Source organism: Bufo bufo, chromosome 2 (genome assembly GCF_905171765.1).
Source record: "Bufo bufo chromosome 2, aBufBuf1.1, whole genome shotgun sequence".
Taxonomy (NCBI): domain Eukaryota; kingdom Metazoa; phylum Chordata; class Amphibia; order Anura; family Bufonidae; genus Bufo; species Bufo bufo.
In genome coordinates, this window is record NC_053390.1 from 145,499,745 (window position 1) to 145,514,801 (window position 15,057).

At 43.1% G+C, this 15,057-nt stretch overlaps 1 protein-coding gene across 1 annotated transcript in view; it reads right to left on the reverse strand.

Moving 5' to 3' along the window:
- Positions 1-5,730, reverse strand: part of ERAP1 (endoplasmic reticulum aminopeptidase 1) — a 33,966-nt gene extending 28,236 nt beyond the window's left edge. Inside the window, exons 1-4 of the mRNA XM_040421569.1 lie at positions 5,576-5,730; positions 2,702-3,253; positions 2,067-2,205; positions 423-557 (exon numbers count right to left, since the gene is read on the reverse strand). Coding sequence (XP_040277503.1) covers positions 423-557; positions 2,067-2,205; positions 2,702-3,183 — 756 coding nt within the window. The 5' untranslated portion in view covers positions 3,184-3,253; positions 5,576-5,730. The remainder of the gene's footprint in view (positions 1-422; positions 558-2,066; positions 2,206-2,701; positions 3,254-5,575) is intronic.
- Positions 5,731-15,057: the final 9,327 nt, after the last annotated feature.

Below are 15,057 nucleotides of genomic sequence, written 5' to 3' on the forward strand. Positions count from 1 at the left end.
CAAGACACCTTAGATCATTTCCTTTGAAAAATATTTTTTGCCATGTGCCTAACAATGAAAAGAAAAATCCCACAAAGGATGACTTTTATTGAGACCTGTGTTTTATGCCGGTATTCATTTACCCTCCGCTGCTGTCAGATGCACCACAGTTATTAAAAGGCAAACATCTCTTAATTGTGGCGCATCTGTGCAGATCACTCCGCAAGAACCGAAATCTTTGCTAGTGAGGGAGCTGGTGTAGATTTCAACTATAATTAATGTAAATTCCGCCCACTTTTCGGAAAAATGTCCCAAAAAAAATTCACAAATTTTTGCTTGGTCAGCACCAAATTTGTAACGGTTTGATGCCAGAAAACTGTCTTAGGGAAATGATAAGATGGGGTCAGTGTAAGTATATTTTGTGTATATTCTGGGAACCTTACCTTGACTCCATGGTTTGTGATCTGACTGATTGATTTGAAGTCTGAAACAATAAAAGCCACAAGATAGGTGCTCATCTTCACCGTGACATCAAAGTGGTCTTCTAAAAGCCCATCGGCCACATGTAGAGTCTTTACCTGGAAAAAGAACAATGAAGGAGAGGTGAATGTCACTGCAAGAGGAATATGGGTGGACTGATACAGCATACAATTCTATGCACCCCTAGGTCTACAACAGCTCAGAGTAATGCACCTTCCGTATCTCTTGTGAGCCGGCAAATGTATTAGTTCCATACCTTACCTCTGTTTGACAGTAATAACATTTCTAGCTGCTTTTAAGGTAGGGACCTTTTACCTACTGGGACCCTGTTCAGCCGCACACTTGCTGTACCCAGCAATGTAGTGGGAAAAAAAACATTCTAAATAGTGTGGAATTAGAAAAAAATAAAATAAAAATTCCGCCACAGTATTATGGGTTTGTTTTTACAGTGTTTCCTATGTGGTAAAACTGACCTGTTAAATGGAAAAAAATATTTTTTCTTTACATCGCCATACTCTGAACCCCAATACCTTTTTTTTATTTTAGGCGTATGGAGCTGTGTGAGGGCGCATTGTTTGTAGGGAAATCTGTACTTTTCATGGATACCATTTTGCGGTGTGTATGACTTTTTATCACTTTTTATAAATTTTTTTGTGGGAGATGAAGCAACCCCAAAAAATGGGGAATCAGCCATTTTGACTTTTTTTTCTGTTTCACCATTTGCCATATGGAATAAATATATTTTTATATTTTAATGGTACAGGCGTTTTCGCACACTGTGATGCCCATTATGTTTATTTTTTTAATTTGCATTTAGGGGAAAGGGTGGGTGAATTGAATATTTATATTTTTTGTAACTTTTTTTTTACACTTTTTTATAGTTCCTACAGTGAACTATAACAAACAATCATTAGATTGCTTTTCTCATAGCCCTCAATGCATTAGCTTTGGAGTCTATGAGAATTACACTATGGGGCACATTTATTAAGACTGGCGTTTTAGATGCCGATCTTATTAAAGCCCCATAGCTGGCAGTGGTTCAAATTATGAAGAGGCGCAGGCCTCTACATAACTTCAGAAGATCCACCGACAGTTCTAAATGTAAGACAGCTTCTAAAAACAGGAGTAGGAAATGATGATTGCGACAGTCCTGCCGGCCCGCCCACAACCATAGCCTTAGGCCTCGTTCACATGTCTGTTTGATGTCTGTGAGAAAAATCAGTATGTGTTTCACCCATGAAGATGTCCGTGTTTGGTTCGTGTGTTTGTTTTTTGCTCCCTGTGTTTAATCCGTATTCGGTGGACAATGTTATTTGAAAGTTAATTTCCAAAGTATCTCCTATTAGTGTTCAGTTAAAAACGGACCAAATACAGACGCAACATGATCCGTAAAAAAATATTGATATGTAAACAGATCCATTAAAATCAATGGTACGCCTGCTGAGTACACGTCAGTGAACAACGGAAATGTGAACAAGGCCTTAGGAAGTGCATTTTGGATGGTGTTGCTGGAGAATGAAGACACACACAACAAGAGGGGAAGAACAGGTGAAGCGTGCCGCGGTGTATGCCTATTGTGAATGGCTGACGTAGCAGAACATACTTACGATGGGCATATTGGACACAGCACTGTGTTTTGCTTCCCTTCGTATTTTTATAGAAAAACTGGCTTTATAGGCGGGCTCATCGAAACATGGGAAGGCCATACGTGCTGCTGTAGGCTCAAACTGGGTTGATGCAAGCACCCTGGCAAAAAGATATCATAGTGTTGTAATGGTATGACAGATAAACAGTATCATCTAGCATAACAGCAATACCAGTACTCATAATGCTTGTAGTAATAGCATGGCTGACCTTTATGATAGCACATGGATAAAGAGGACGGCACTAATATATTTCTTCAGGATCACTGGGTGAGGGCAGCGCGGTTGCCTTACAGCAGCACATGTTCACATAGGTGGAAGTTGTAATCTTACAAATCAAGTCTCTAACATCTGCATAAACATGTATGTGTATCCGACACCCGTACAATCAGCTGTTCAGAAGTAGCTCCGGCTCCGGACCAGTGGTCCAGTAACCAGCTCCTCCACTACAGAGCTGTGTCGTTTCGGAGCTACACCTGAACAGTTAATTAGCAATCAGATCTACTGTAGAAATCCTGGAAACCCCCCTTTAAGGTCTTCTTGAATCTACTTCGGTCATCAGTCATCATATAAAATAACCATATTGAACAGCAGGTTACCTGATCTCTCCATCTGGGGCCCTGTAGGAGCCTTTATAAAACCCATGGAAGCTGTCAGATAGGTTGGCGCTGTAAGTAATATGAAGAGTATAGTTTTCTCCAGGGCTCAATGGATCATCAGCTTGAAGTGCAATCTGTTCACTTGCAGGACTCTCCAGAAGGTGTAAATCTTGTTGTACGAGCCTGCTCCCCTTTAGTCTTTCCACACTTGTCTTGGTTATGACCAGGTTCTTGCCATGTAGAATGACAGAATGAGTCTGCTCTATTACAAGAACTGTAATTTTGGCAAGGCCAGCAAACGTGAGCGTGGTTAAATTCGGGTGTATGGAGAGGTCATAGTGCAAAGGGATGACATGTTTTGGTAATCTGAGGTCTTTCCAGGGGAAGGCTTCCTTCGAATTGTCTAAATTCTCAGCTACATTAGCCACAGTGCAAAATGTCCATAAGAAGCATAAAGATCCAGGACGAAACAGAAGAGTCATTGTAATGTGTTACCTTCACCTTTATGGACGCTTTCCCTACCATATGTTAATGACGTTATAAAACTGGAACCTGAAAGAACAACCCAGCAATTCAAAAAATAAAATCTGGATGTCGACCAAAGAACATTACCTGCAAAGTCAATTTTAGACCAAAACTCAACATGGAAAAAACATTAAGCTTTAACTTAGAAAGTTTCATCAATTTCCTCTACATGTAGGGAGCAAATCACCAAAGAAGAATTTGTACTGAACAGACAAAGCAACATTTCTACAAAGATGGTCTTCAGGCCACATAGTGCAAAGGCAAAAAACTAAAAAAGCATTGTGTAGATAGAGTGATCTGGGCAGCAGGCAATCATGTCCGATTGCTAACGAGCATTAGTAGTATCACTCGTTAGCGATCATCTGACAGTCTGCCGCCGATTGCACGATCAAACTCTCATTTATCAGGCAATCCACATCTTTTGACATGTTAGAAAATCATCGTTTGCTAATTAAAAAAGACTGAAATCGACAGCATCTCCGAGTTGCGGTAGATTTCAGTCTAGGCGCACAGACTGCCAGAGAATGCGCCCAATTTATGACGATGCCTAAGAGAAATCTCCCCCTGGATGTGCCAAATTGTGCCACTTTTTAGACAGATTTTTAGTGTTTTATATTTCCTATAGACATTCAGCTAACATCTGGGGCGTTTTACAGCAAAACAGTGACAAAAAGTGCAAACATGCAGAAAAATGCCAGAAAAGAACTGTGTGTGAAAGCAGCCTAAGGGCTCATGCACAAGACCGTATGTATTCTGCGGTCCGCAAAACACAGATCCGGAAAAAAAAAAAACGGATGACATCCACAAAACACGGATCAGCAAAAAAAACGGATGACATCCGTGTACATCCGTATTGCATCCATTTTTTTGTGAATCAATTGTAACAATGCCTGTCCTTGTCCGCAAAACGGAAACGAATAGGACATGCGGACATAGGGAAATTGAATAGACATGGAGTGAATCCGTATTTTTTGCGGACCCATTAAAGTGAATGGTTCCGTATACGGACCTGTAAAAAAATGGAATGGACACAGAAAAAAATATGTTCGTGTGCATGAGCTCTAAAGGGGTTTCTGCCTGTGGAATTTTTTTACTAAATGTCTTCACTGTGCATGAGCCCTAACTGACTTTTTTTTCATGTTGTGTGACTATAGGCTGCTTCCCACTACTTTCTTGATACACAGGAAATGCTCGCTCAGCCAATCACTGGCTCCGGAGGGGCTCCTCTTAGCAGGCACCTGCTGCATGACAGGGAGTTAGCGGAAACCTGTTGGGGGACTATGAAGCTTTGGAACAGGCCCCGAAGTGAGAGGAGAAATGCAGGCATGGCCACCCTCCATTCCCCGCTATGAGACTCCTGAAAACAGCCGAGCGCGCTTGCTCTGCCATTATTCTAACTCCCATAGCGATGAATGGAGAACATGTGCAGTGTACACTTCAGGGGCCCCGTTCTGGAGATTGGAGCGGGTCCTAGGGGTAGAACATCACCTATATGACAATGATGAAAAATGCTAGCGATATGCCATCAATGTCCCAGATGTGTTTGCCTGAGACCTCATCCTGTGTTACATTACATGCACAGACCGCAGGTAACACGTGCAGGACCGCAGAACACGCCAAGCCATATAGCTACAGCCTGACAGGCCTGGGGATTTCCACCAGCCACAGTGTAATGTGAAGCAGTAGTGCCAGTAATCTGGTCATTTTTAGATGTGACGGGTGGCCATCATCAGAACTTAAAATGGCGGTCGGCCATTTTGTTTCCTGCAGATGATACTTTCTCTTTTAAATTGTGCAATGACATCTGGTTACATGCTCACAGCAGTCCTAAGAAAGTACAGATGTAGCAGAGTTAACACACACACACACGTGGTGAGTTATCACATCTAGTTAACCTGTTATACATCCGTATAGCAGTCCTATGCAGGGATGACATACAAGGGCAGCCATTACTAAAAATACACTAAACCAAGGAAACAAAGCCAAGGTGTATTCTGTCCTCTACTATTCACACCGGATATATCAATCAGTTATAGTTATAAACATCCACGAGCAGTAAAGATCCGCACACACCTAACAGCGGTGTAGCAGAGCTGGATATGTCAGATGCAGCAGTACTGAGTATGTACAATCATATCAGGATTCACTGTGAATGGAGCTGCAGGTAAACCGAATGTGGTATGTGAAGAATGACAGGTACGTTCAGCTCTGCTACATCTGCAGGTCGTTTCTTTCTGGAGGATTCCAAAACTGAACAAATGCGACGATGAAGAAACAAATGTAAAAATAGCGTAGATGTAGAAGAGAAGGAAGGTAACACGGTGACCCCAGCCACTCACACATACACACCTGAAGGGGCCACTGACTGCAGGCCCTGTACGCGGTGGTCTTCAGGCTGTACACAGCATGGGGAATAGATGAAGACTCCAGTAGTGGCCCCCACAGCTGTCACACAGCAGCCCCTGCACTTTCACTTTCACTCTCCAGCTGCTCAGGATCTGCTGAGCATGCTCCAGTCTGAACACACCCCCACATTCAGGGCTCAAATAATACAGGCTCCAGGAAGCAGAGATATGGGCTGCTGTATATACAAGCAGTGCTTCTATGTACAAGCCTGCAGCTGTAATGAAATAGTTAAAATCAATCAGTCGCACCACAAAAAGTCGCAGTGTAGCCTCACCCTAAAATCAGCCTCTCCCTGGTCAGATGGCAGATAACAGTGAACACTAGATTTCTTTTACCAGTCCAGAAGATGACCTCTGCCCAGCCTGAACTGGCTGACGACAGCGAGCAGTAGATGGTATTCTTCTGACTTAGGGCTCATGCACACGGCCGCTGCCGTTTTTGCAGTCTTCAAATTGCGGATCAGCAAAACACGGATACTGGCTGTGTGCGTTCCGCAATGAACCGTCCTGCCCTCTGTAGAACTGTCCTACCCCTGTCTGCAAAACGGACAAGAATAGAACATGTTCTATTTTTGTGTGTGGCCGTGATATATGGACATGTTGAAATGAATGGGTCCGCATCCGACACGCAAAACATGCAGATTTCATGCGGACTGAAGCCATAGTCGTGTGCATAAGCCCTTTGGCTACATTCACATCAGCGTTTTGGCTTTCTGGTTTTGAGATCCAGCAGAGGGTCTCAAAACCGGGCCAAAACGGTTCAGTTTTGTCCCCATTCATTGTCAATGGGGACAAAACTGATCAGGATGCATCAGTAATGTTTTGTTGCGTCTTGTCTCTGGTCTGCAAAACGGAACAAACCAAATCAATGTAAGTCAATGGTGCCAGATCCGATTTTTTTCATCCATCACCCATTGACTTACAATGACTTTAATGCCGGATCCGGTTTGTTCCGTTTCGATTTAATACAACCACATATGAAGGGATGCATAGGGTTGTATTAAATGAAACTGATCCATTTTATTCAGGTTTTGAGCCTGAAATAGGAGTAAATGGTGGGATTCTCCTGTCACGGTCAGTCTCTCCCCCGCCTGGCATGGCTGATAACACAGAGCAGTAGACTGTATTCTCCTATTTTAGGATTCATGCAGACAACCATATTTTTCATCAGTGTGCTATATACAGATTGCACACGGACGCAGACTCTTCTATGGGTGCAGGACATGTCCAAATTGCGGACAAGAATTGTCATTTCTATTGATGGGAATGAGAAAACTACGGATTGCACACTCAAAATATCTGTACTTTGTGGATCCGTTGTTTGCGGACTGAAATACAGAAACGGTTGCGTGCATGAGGCCTCACTGTGACAAAAACTGCAATGTGTAAACCCACCCTAAGCCCTTATTCATATCTCAGTGTTTGTGGCCCAAAACCAGGAGTAGGACCAAACCACAGAAGAGGTCTACATATTTCCATTACATCATAACTTGGTGGAGGATCCATGCCAGGGTTAATGCAATGATCACTGAAGCAAAATGCTGATGCGTGAATAAGGCCTCTTTCACACGGGCGTTGCGGGAAAAGGTGCGGGTGCGTTGCGGGAACATGCACAATTTTTCCGCGCGAGTGCAAAACATTGTAATGCGTTTTGCACTCACGTGAGAAAAATCGGGCATGTTTGGTACCCAAACCAGAACTTCTTCACAGAAGTTCGGGCTTGGGATCGGTGTTCTGTAGATTGTATTATTTTCCCTTATAACATGGTTATAAGGGAAAATAATAGCATTCTTAATACAGAATGCATAGTAAAAATAGGGGTGGAGGGGTTAAAAAATAAAATAAAATAAATTAAACTCACCTTAATCCACTTGCTCGCGCAGCCGGCATCTCTTCTGTCTTCTTTTTTGCTGTGTGCAGGAAAAGGACCTGTGGTGACGTCACTCCGGTCATCACATGGTCCTTTACATGATCCATCACCATGGTAAAAGATCATTATGCTTTCCCATAGACTTCTATTAGGATGGAAAGCAAACAGAATGCCTTTTAAAGGGTTCCGTTTTGCATTCTGTCTGGGCGTTCCGTTATTTTCCGTTATAACCATGTTATAACGGTGAAGCCATAACGGAATCCCTAAGGCCCCTTTCACACGAGCGAGTATTCCGCGCTGATGCGATGCGGGAGGTGAACGCATTGCACCCACACTGAATACTGACCCATTCATTTCTATGGGGCTGTATAACATGGTTATAAGGGAAAATAATAGCATTCTGAATACAGAATGCATAGTAAAACAGCGCTGGAGGGGTTAAAAAAAATAAAAGATAGTTTAACTCACCTTAGTCCACTTGATCGCGTAGCCCGGCATCTGCTTCTGTCTCCTTTAGGCCTCTTTCACACGGGCATTGCGGGAAAATGTGCGGGTGCGTTACGGGAACACCCGCGATTTTTCCGTACGAGTGCAAAACATTGTAATGCATTTTGCACTCGCGTGAGAAAAATCGCGCCTGTTTGGTACCCAAACCAGAACTTCTTCACAGAAGTTCGGGCTTGGGATCGGTGTTCTGTAGATTGTATTATTTTCCCTTATAACATGGTTATAAGGGAAAATAATAGCATTCTTAATACAGAATGCATAGTAAAAATAGGGGTGGAGGGGTTAAAAAATAAAATAAAATAAATTAAACTCACCTTAATCCACTTGCTCGCGCAGCCGGCATCTCTTCTGTCTTCTTTTTTGCTGTGTGCAGGAAAAGGACCTGTGGTGACGTCACTCCGGTCATCACATGGTCCTTTACATGATCCATCACCATGGTAAAAGATCATTATGCTTTCCCATAGACTTCTATTAGGATGGAAAGCAAACAGAATGCCTTTTAAAGGGTTCCGTTTTGCATTCTGTCTGGGCGTTCCGTTATTTTCCGTTATAACCATGTTATAACGGTGAAGCCATAACGGAATCCCTAAGGCCCCTTTCACACGAGCGAGTATTCCGCGCTGATGCGATGCGGGAGGTGAACGCATTGCACCCACACTGAATACTGACCCATTCATTTCTATGGGGCTGTATAACATGGTTATAAGGGAAAATAATAGCATTCTGAATACAGAATGCATAGTAAAACAGCGCTGGAGGGGTTAAAAAAAATAAAAGATAGTTTAACTCACCTTAGTCCACTTGATCGCGTAGCCCGGCATCTGCTTCTGTCTCCTTTAGGCCTCTTTCACACGGGCATTGCGGGAAAATGTGCGGGTGCGTTACGGGAACACCCGCGATTTTTCCGTACGAGTGCAAAACATTGTAATGCATTTTGCACTCGCGTGAGAAAAATCGCGCCTGTTTGGTACCCAAACCAGAACTTCTTCACAGAAGTTCGGGCTTGGGATCGGTGTTCTGTAGATTGTATTATTTTCCCTTATAACATGGTTATAAGGGAAAATAATAGCATTCTTAATACAGAATGCATAGTAAAAATAGGGGTGGAGGGGTTAAAAAATAAAATAAAATAAATTAAACTCACCTTAATCCACTTGCTCGCGCAGCCGGCATCTCTTCTGTCTTCTTTTTTGCTGTGTGCAGGAAAAGGACCTGTGGTGACGTCACTCCGGTCATCACATGGTCCTTTACATGATCCATCACCATGGTAAAAGATCATTATGCTTTCCCATAGACTTCTATTAGGATGGAAAGCAAACAGAATGCCTTTTAAAGGGTTCCGTTTTGCATTCTGTCTGGGCGTTCCGTTATTTTCCGTTATAACCATGTTATAACGGTGAAGCCATAACGGAATCCCTAAGGCCCCTTTCACACGAGCGAGTATTCCGCGCTGATGCGATGCGGGAGGTGAACGCATTGCACCCACACTGAATACTGACCCATTCATTTCTATGGGGCTGTATAACATGGTTATAAGGGAAAATAATAGCATTCTGAATACAGAATGCATAGTAAAACAGCGCTGGAGGGGTTAAAAAAAATAAAAGATAGTTTAACTCACCTTAGTCCACTTGATCGCGTAGCCCGGCATCTGCTTCTGTCTCCTTTAGGCCTCTTTCACACGGGCATTGCGGGAAAATGTGCGGGTGCGTTACGGGAACACCCGCGATTTTTCCGTACGAGTGCAAAACATTGTAATGCATTTTGCACTCGCGTGAGAAAAATCGCGCCTGTTTGGTACCCAAACCCGAACTTCTTCACAGAAGTTCAGGCTTGGGATCGGTGTTCTGTAGATTGTATTATTTTCCCTTATAACATGGTTATAAGGGAAAATAATAGCACTCTGAATACAGAATGCATAGTACAATAGGGAGGGGTTAAAAAATAATAATAAAAGAATTTAACTCGCCTTAATCCACTTGCTGGCGCTGCCGGCATCTCGTCTGTCTCCTTCTGTGCTGAACAGGACCTGTGGTGAGCATTCATTCCAGGACCTTTGATGACGTCACTCCGGTCATCACATGATCCATCACCATGGTAAAAGATCATGTGACGTACAATGTGATGACCGGAGTGACGTCATCAAAGGTCCTGCAACTGTACTTAATGCTCACCACAGGTCCTATTCAACAAAGGAGACAGAAGCAGATGCCGGGCTACGCAATCAAGTGGACTAAGGTGAGTTAAATTATTTTTAAAAAAAATTTAACCCCTCCAGCGCTGTTTTACTATGCATTCTGTATTCAGAATGCTATTATTTTCCCTTATAACCATGTTATAAGGGAAAATAATAATGATCGGGTCTCCATCCCGATCGTCTCCTAGCAACCGTGCGTGAAAATCGCACCGCATCCGCACTTGCTTGCGGATGCTTGCGATTTTCACGCAACCCATTCACTTCTATGGGGCCTGCGTTGCGTGAAAAACGCACAAAGAGGAGCATGCTGTGATTTTCACGCAACGCACAAGTGATGTGAACAGCCCCATAGAAATGAATAGGTCAGTATTCAGTGCGGGTGCAATGCGTTCACCTCCCGCATCGCATCCGCGCGGAATACTCGCTCGTGTGAAAGGGGCCTTATTGAATAGGACCTGTGGTGAGCATTAAGTACAGTTACAGGACCTTTGATGACGTCACTCCGGTCATCACATGGTACGTCACATGATCTTTTACCATGGTGATGGATCATGTGATGACCGGAGTGACGTCATCAAAGGTTTTGGAATGAATGCTCACCACAGGTCCTGTTCAGCACAGAAGGAGACAGACGAGATGCCGGCAGCGCCAGAAAGTGGATTAAGGTGAGTTAAATTTTTATTTTTATTTTTTTAACCCCTCCAGCGCTAGTTTACTATGCATTCTGTATTCAGAATGCTATTATTTTCCTTATAACCAGGTCATAAGGGAAAATAATACAATCTACAGAACACCTAACCCAAGCCCGAACTTCTGTGAAGGGTACCAAACACGCGCGATTTTTCTCACGCGAGTGCAAAACGCATTACAATGTTTTGCACTCGTGCGGAAAAATCGCGGGTGTTCCCGCAACGCACCCGCACATTTTCCCGCAACGCCCGTGTGAAAGAGGCCTAACGCTAGTGTGAACCCACCCTAATATAAAGGCAGTGTAGAAAGGCAGTCGGCACTGCTGAGAGTGCACTTACATAGATGGACAGGATAATTTTGCGGAGTTCGTGTTCACTGGCGGTGCTCAGCCCAACTATAGCTCCAACTCTTGAAACCACAAATGTAGAGAAAAAAAAAACGGCGGCACTCACCAAAAATCTTTCGCAGCTTTTATTATTTCTTCATAAAACACGGTGGATGCGGGTAGAGCACAGCAAAAAGGCAACAGAAATGTTGATTAAAGCTAATGAAACCCCAAAAGTCAGTATCTCTGAAAATTAGAATAATATACAAGATCAAATGAATGGCCTTTTTTTTGAAAATTAAAAACTTTATTGAAGTACAACATAAGTAGAAGTATACAAACATTTGCTCAATTACTTGTCCAAAGCTGATCAGACAGAGAAATAAACAAAGTGCAAGGCAGGAAAAATCCAGAGGGTTGTTTAAAGTCCAACTAGTGGAAGCAATTCAAAGCACTAGGACAAATATATCATAGACTTCGCATTGTAAAATAGGAATAAAAACTACATACAGTATACAGAAAAAAAAACATAGCCAAATTGTTTAACCCAGGGATGCTCAACCTGTGGCCCTTCAGCTGTTGTAAAACTACAACTCCCACCATGCCCTTCTGTAGGCTGATATAGCTGTGGGATGTCCGAGAATGATGGGAGTTGTAGTTTTCCAACAGCTGGAAGGCCACAGGTTGAACATGCCTGGTTCAACCCATAGAGGACCCGCGCCGTACACAGTGCTGGTTTACGTGACTTAAGGACCAGCGCCGTACATGTATGGCGGGCTGATCGGGTGGGTGCAGGAGCTGTGCCCGCCCGATCAGCGGCACGGACCTAGCAGTCACTGACAGCTGGGCCCCTGGTGCATACGCCGGCGTTGGTGAAAACACTGATGCCAGCAAATTAACCCCTTGTATGCCGCGTTCAAAGGTGAACGTTCATGTGTCGCGTAGCCTAGGAGCAGCTCATCCCCATTCAAGCGATACCAAGCACAGCTGCTATACAATGTACGGCGCTGTGCTTGGTAAACACGGAGAAGGTCACGGCGCTTGCAGGAGTGCCAGTGCCTTCTCAAAACAGCTGATCAGTGGGGGTCCCAGGTGTCGCACCCTCACTATTCAGATACTGATGACCTATCCAGAGGATAGGTCATCAGTATCAAAATCTCGGAAAACCCCTTTAAACGGGAAGCAGTGGTGGGGGATCTTTCTAGAGGAATGGGATGATGTCCTGACATGTCCTTCTCAATTATATATTATACATCAAGCATATTTAACTACGGCTAGGGTTGCCAAATATTGTTCAGGAAAAGAAGATATCTGCTTTAAGTGTAACTTGGTAGCTGGTACCTTTTATCACCTTATCTGGCAATGCCCTTATATCCAAGGATACTGGACACAAGTACAGGTTGGGTCTCAGTATAATCCGATATATTACCCGCAGTCATTAAGGAATATATAGATGTGTTCTCATCATCGACCCCGGAGGCTCTACCACCCCATAGACCTTATCATTGCACCATAGTATTAGTAGAGGGTGCCAGGTTTCCTAAGGGGCGCATTTATAATCTTTCTAAGCACGAACGCAAGGCTATAGAGGATTATATTAGAGAGAGTCTCATTAAGGGGCACATTAGACCCTCTGTCTCTCCGATGGGGGCGGGTTTTATCTTTGTTAAGAAGAAGGATGGTGGTCTCAGACCTTATATCGATTACCGGAAATTAATAAGATTTCTTTCCGGAATAGATACTCCCTCCCATTGATTCCTGATTTGTTTAACCAGGTACTCGGGGCGGCCTGGTTTTCTAAGATTGATCTGAAAGGGGCATATAACTTAATCCGAATCAAGGAGGGAGACGAATGGAAGATAGCGTTCAATACTCCGGCAGGACACTTTGAATATCTGGTTATGCCTTTTGGACTCAGCAATGCCCCGGGCTATGTTCCAAAACTTCATGAACGATATTCTCAGGGAGTTCTTGGGTAAATTTGTCATTGTCTACCTTGATGACATTTGGATTTTTTACCCTGATTTCGAATCTCATGTGTTTCATATTAGACAAGTGTTGGAGGTTTTGAGGAAGAATCAGTTATCTGCTAAACAAGAGAAATGTGTCTTTGGGGTGCAGGAGATACTATTTCTCGGTCATGTTCTGACTCCTCACGCCTTCAAAATGGATCCTAGCAAGGTTCTAGCGATTAAGGAATGGGTAAGACCATCATCCTTAAAGGCCTTACAACGTTTCCTAGGGTTTGCTAATTACTACCGTAAATTCATAAAGAATTTTTCGGTAATTGCTAGACCGTTGACTGACCTCATTAAAAGAGGGGCGGATTTGGAAAATTGGTCTACTGAGGCCTTAACTTCATTTGAAACCCTAAAGAAGGCATTCAGTAGCGCTCCCATTCTAATCCAACCAAATCAGGAAAGACCTTTTTATTGTGGAGGTGGATGCGTCCGAGGATGGGACAGGAGCGGTCCTCTTATAAGGTCCCTCTAGCCTTACTAACCTGAGGCCTTGCGCTTTCTTTTCGCCCACTGAGAGAAACTATGACATAGGGAATCGTGAATTGCTGGCCATTAAATGGGCGTTTTAGGAGTGGAGGCATTTTCTTGAAGTGGAAAAACATTGTGTCACTGTTGTCACTGATTATAAGAACCTAATGTTTCTCGAGTCTGCTAAGAGGTTAAATCCCCGTCAAGCCAGATGGGCATTGTTTTTTACACGTTTTAATTTTTCCATCACTTTCAGGGCAGGAAGTAGAAACGTGAAGGCTGACGCATTGTCTCGGAGCTTCTGTGCGTTTCAGCCTACGGATGCACCTCCTAAACCCATTCTACCAGCTAATATCTTCGTAGCATCACTGGCACTGAACGTTTCATCACTGGCCTAGGAAAAGCTGAGAGAAGGCCGCGGCACTCACAGGAGCACCAGTGCCTTCTTAAGCAGCTGATGGGTGGGTGTCCAGGGTGTCGGCCCCCACAATCAGATACTGTCAGTATCAAAATCTCGAAAAACCCCTTTAAGCTTACTGGACCCTATTATTTTATCTTGGCGGGAGTTTAAGAAACACTTGTATAGCATAGATACTGCCCTTCAGAGTACTCTTGAGCACTCTTGGTAATCTGGCCAAGATATTTTATTCCAAAGCCAAGACAGAGGCCAGGGTCTGGAAGGGAGAGAAATTCTGGTAAACACTGATTTAGGGCTCAATCAGACGGCCATATGAATGAGTCTGCATCCGTTCCACAATTTTGCTGAACAGGTGCGGACCCATTAATTTCAACGGGGCCGCAAAAGATGCAGAGAGCATATATAAAAAATTAAAACAATATAAAAGTTTAAATCCCCCCCTTTCCGTGGTATAAAAAATAAATACATAAATAACAAAAAATATTAACATCACGGGCATCACCAAGTCCAAAAACGCTCATACTATTAAATATATTACAAATATTTTCCAATACGGCAAATGGTGTAACAGAAAAAAGGGTCAAAATGGCCAATTTGCCATTTTTTTATCGCTTCTTTTGCCCAAAAATTTAATAAAATGTGATAAAAAATTCACACACACTCCAAAATGACTCAATAAAAACTAAAGATTGTCCCGCAAAAAAAAAAAAAGAGTCCCCCACACAGCTCTGTAGATATAAAAGTTATGGGAGTCAGAATATGGAGATGGTAAAAAATATATTTTTTTCAATGTTTTAATTTATTTTTACACTATTTAGACATAAAAAAAACTATACATACGTGGTATCGTTGAAATCTTACTGACCCAGAGAATGAAGGGCATAGTCAGTTTTGCCGCAAAGGGAACGCCTTGTGAACAAAACCCGTAAA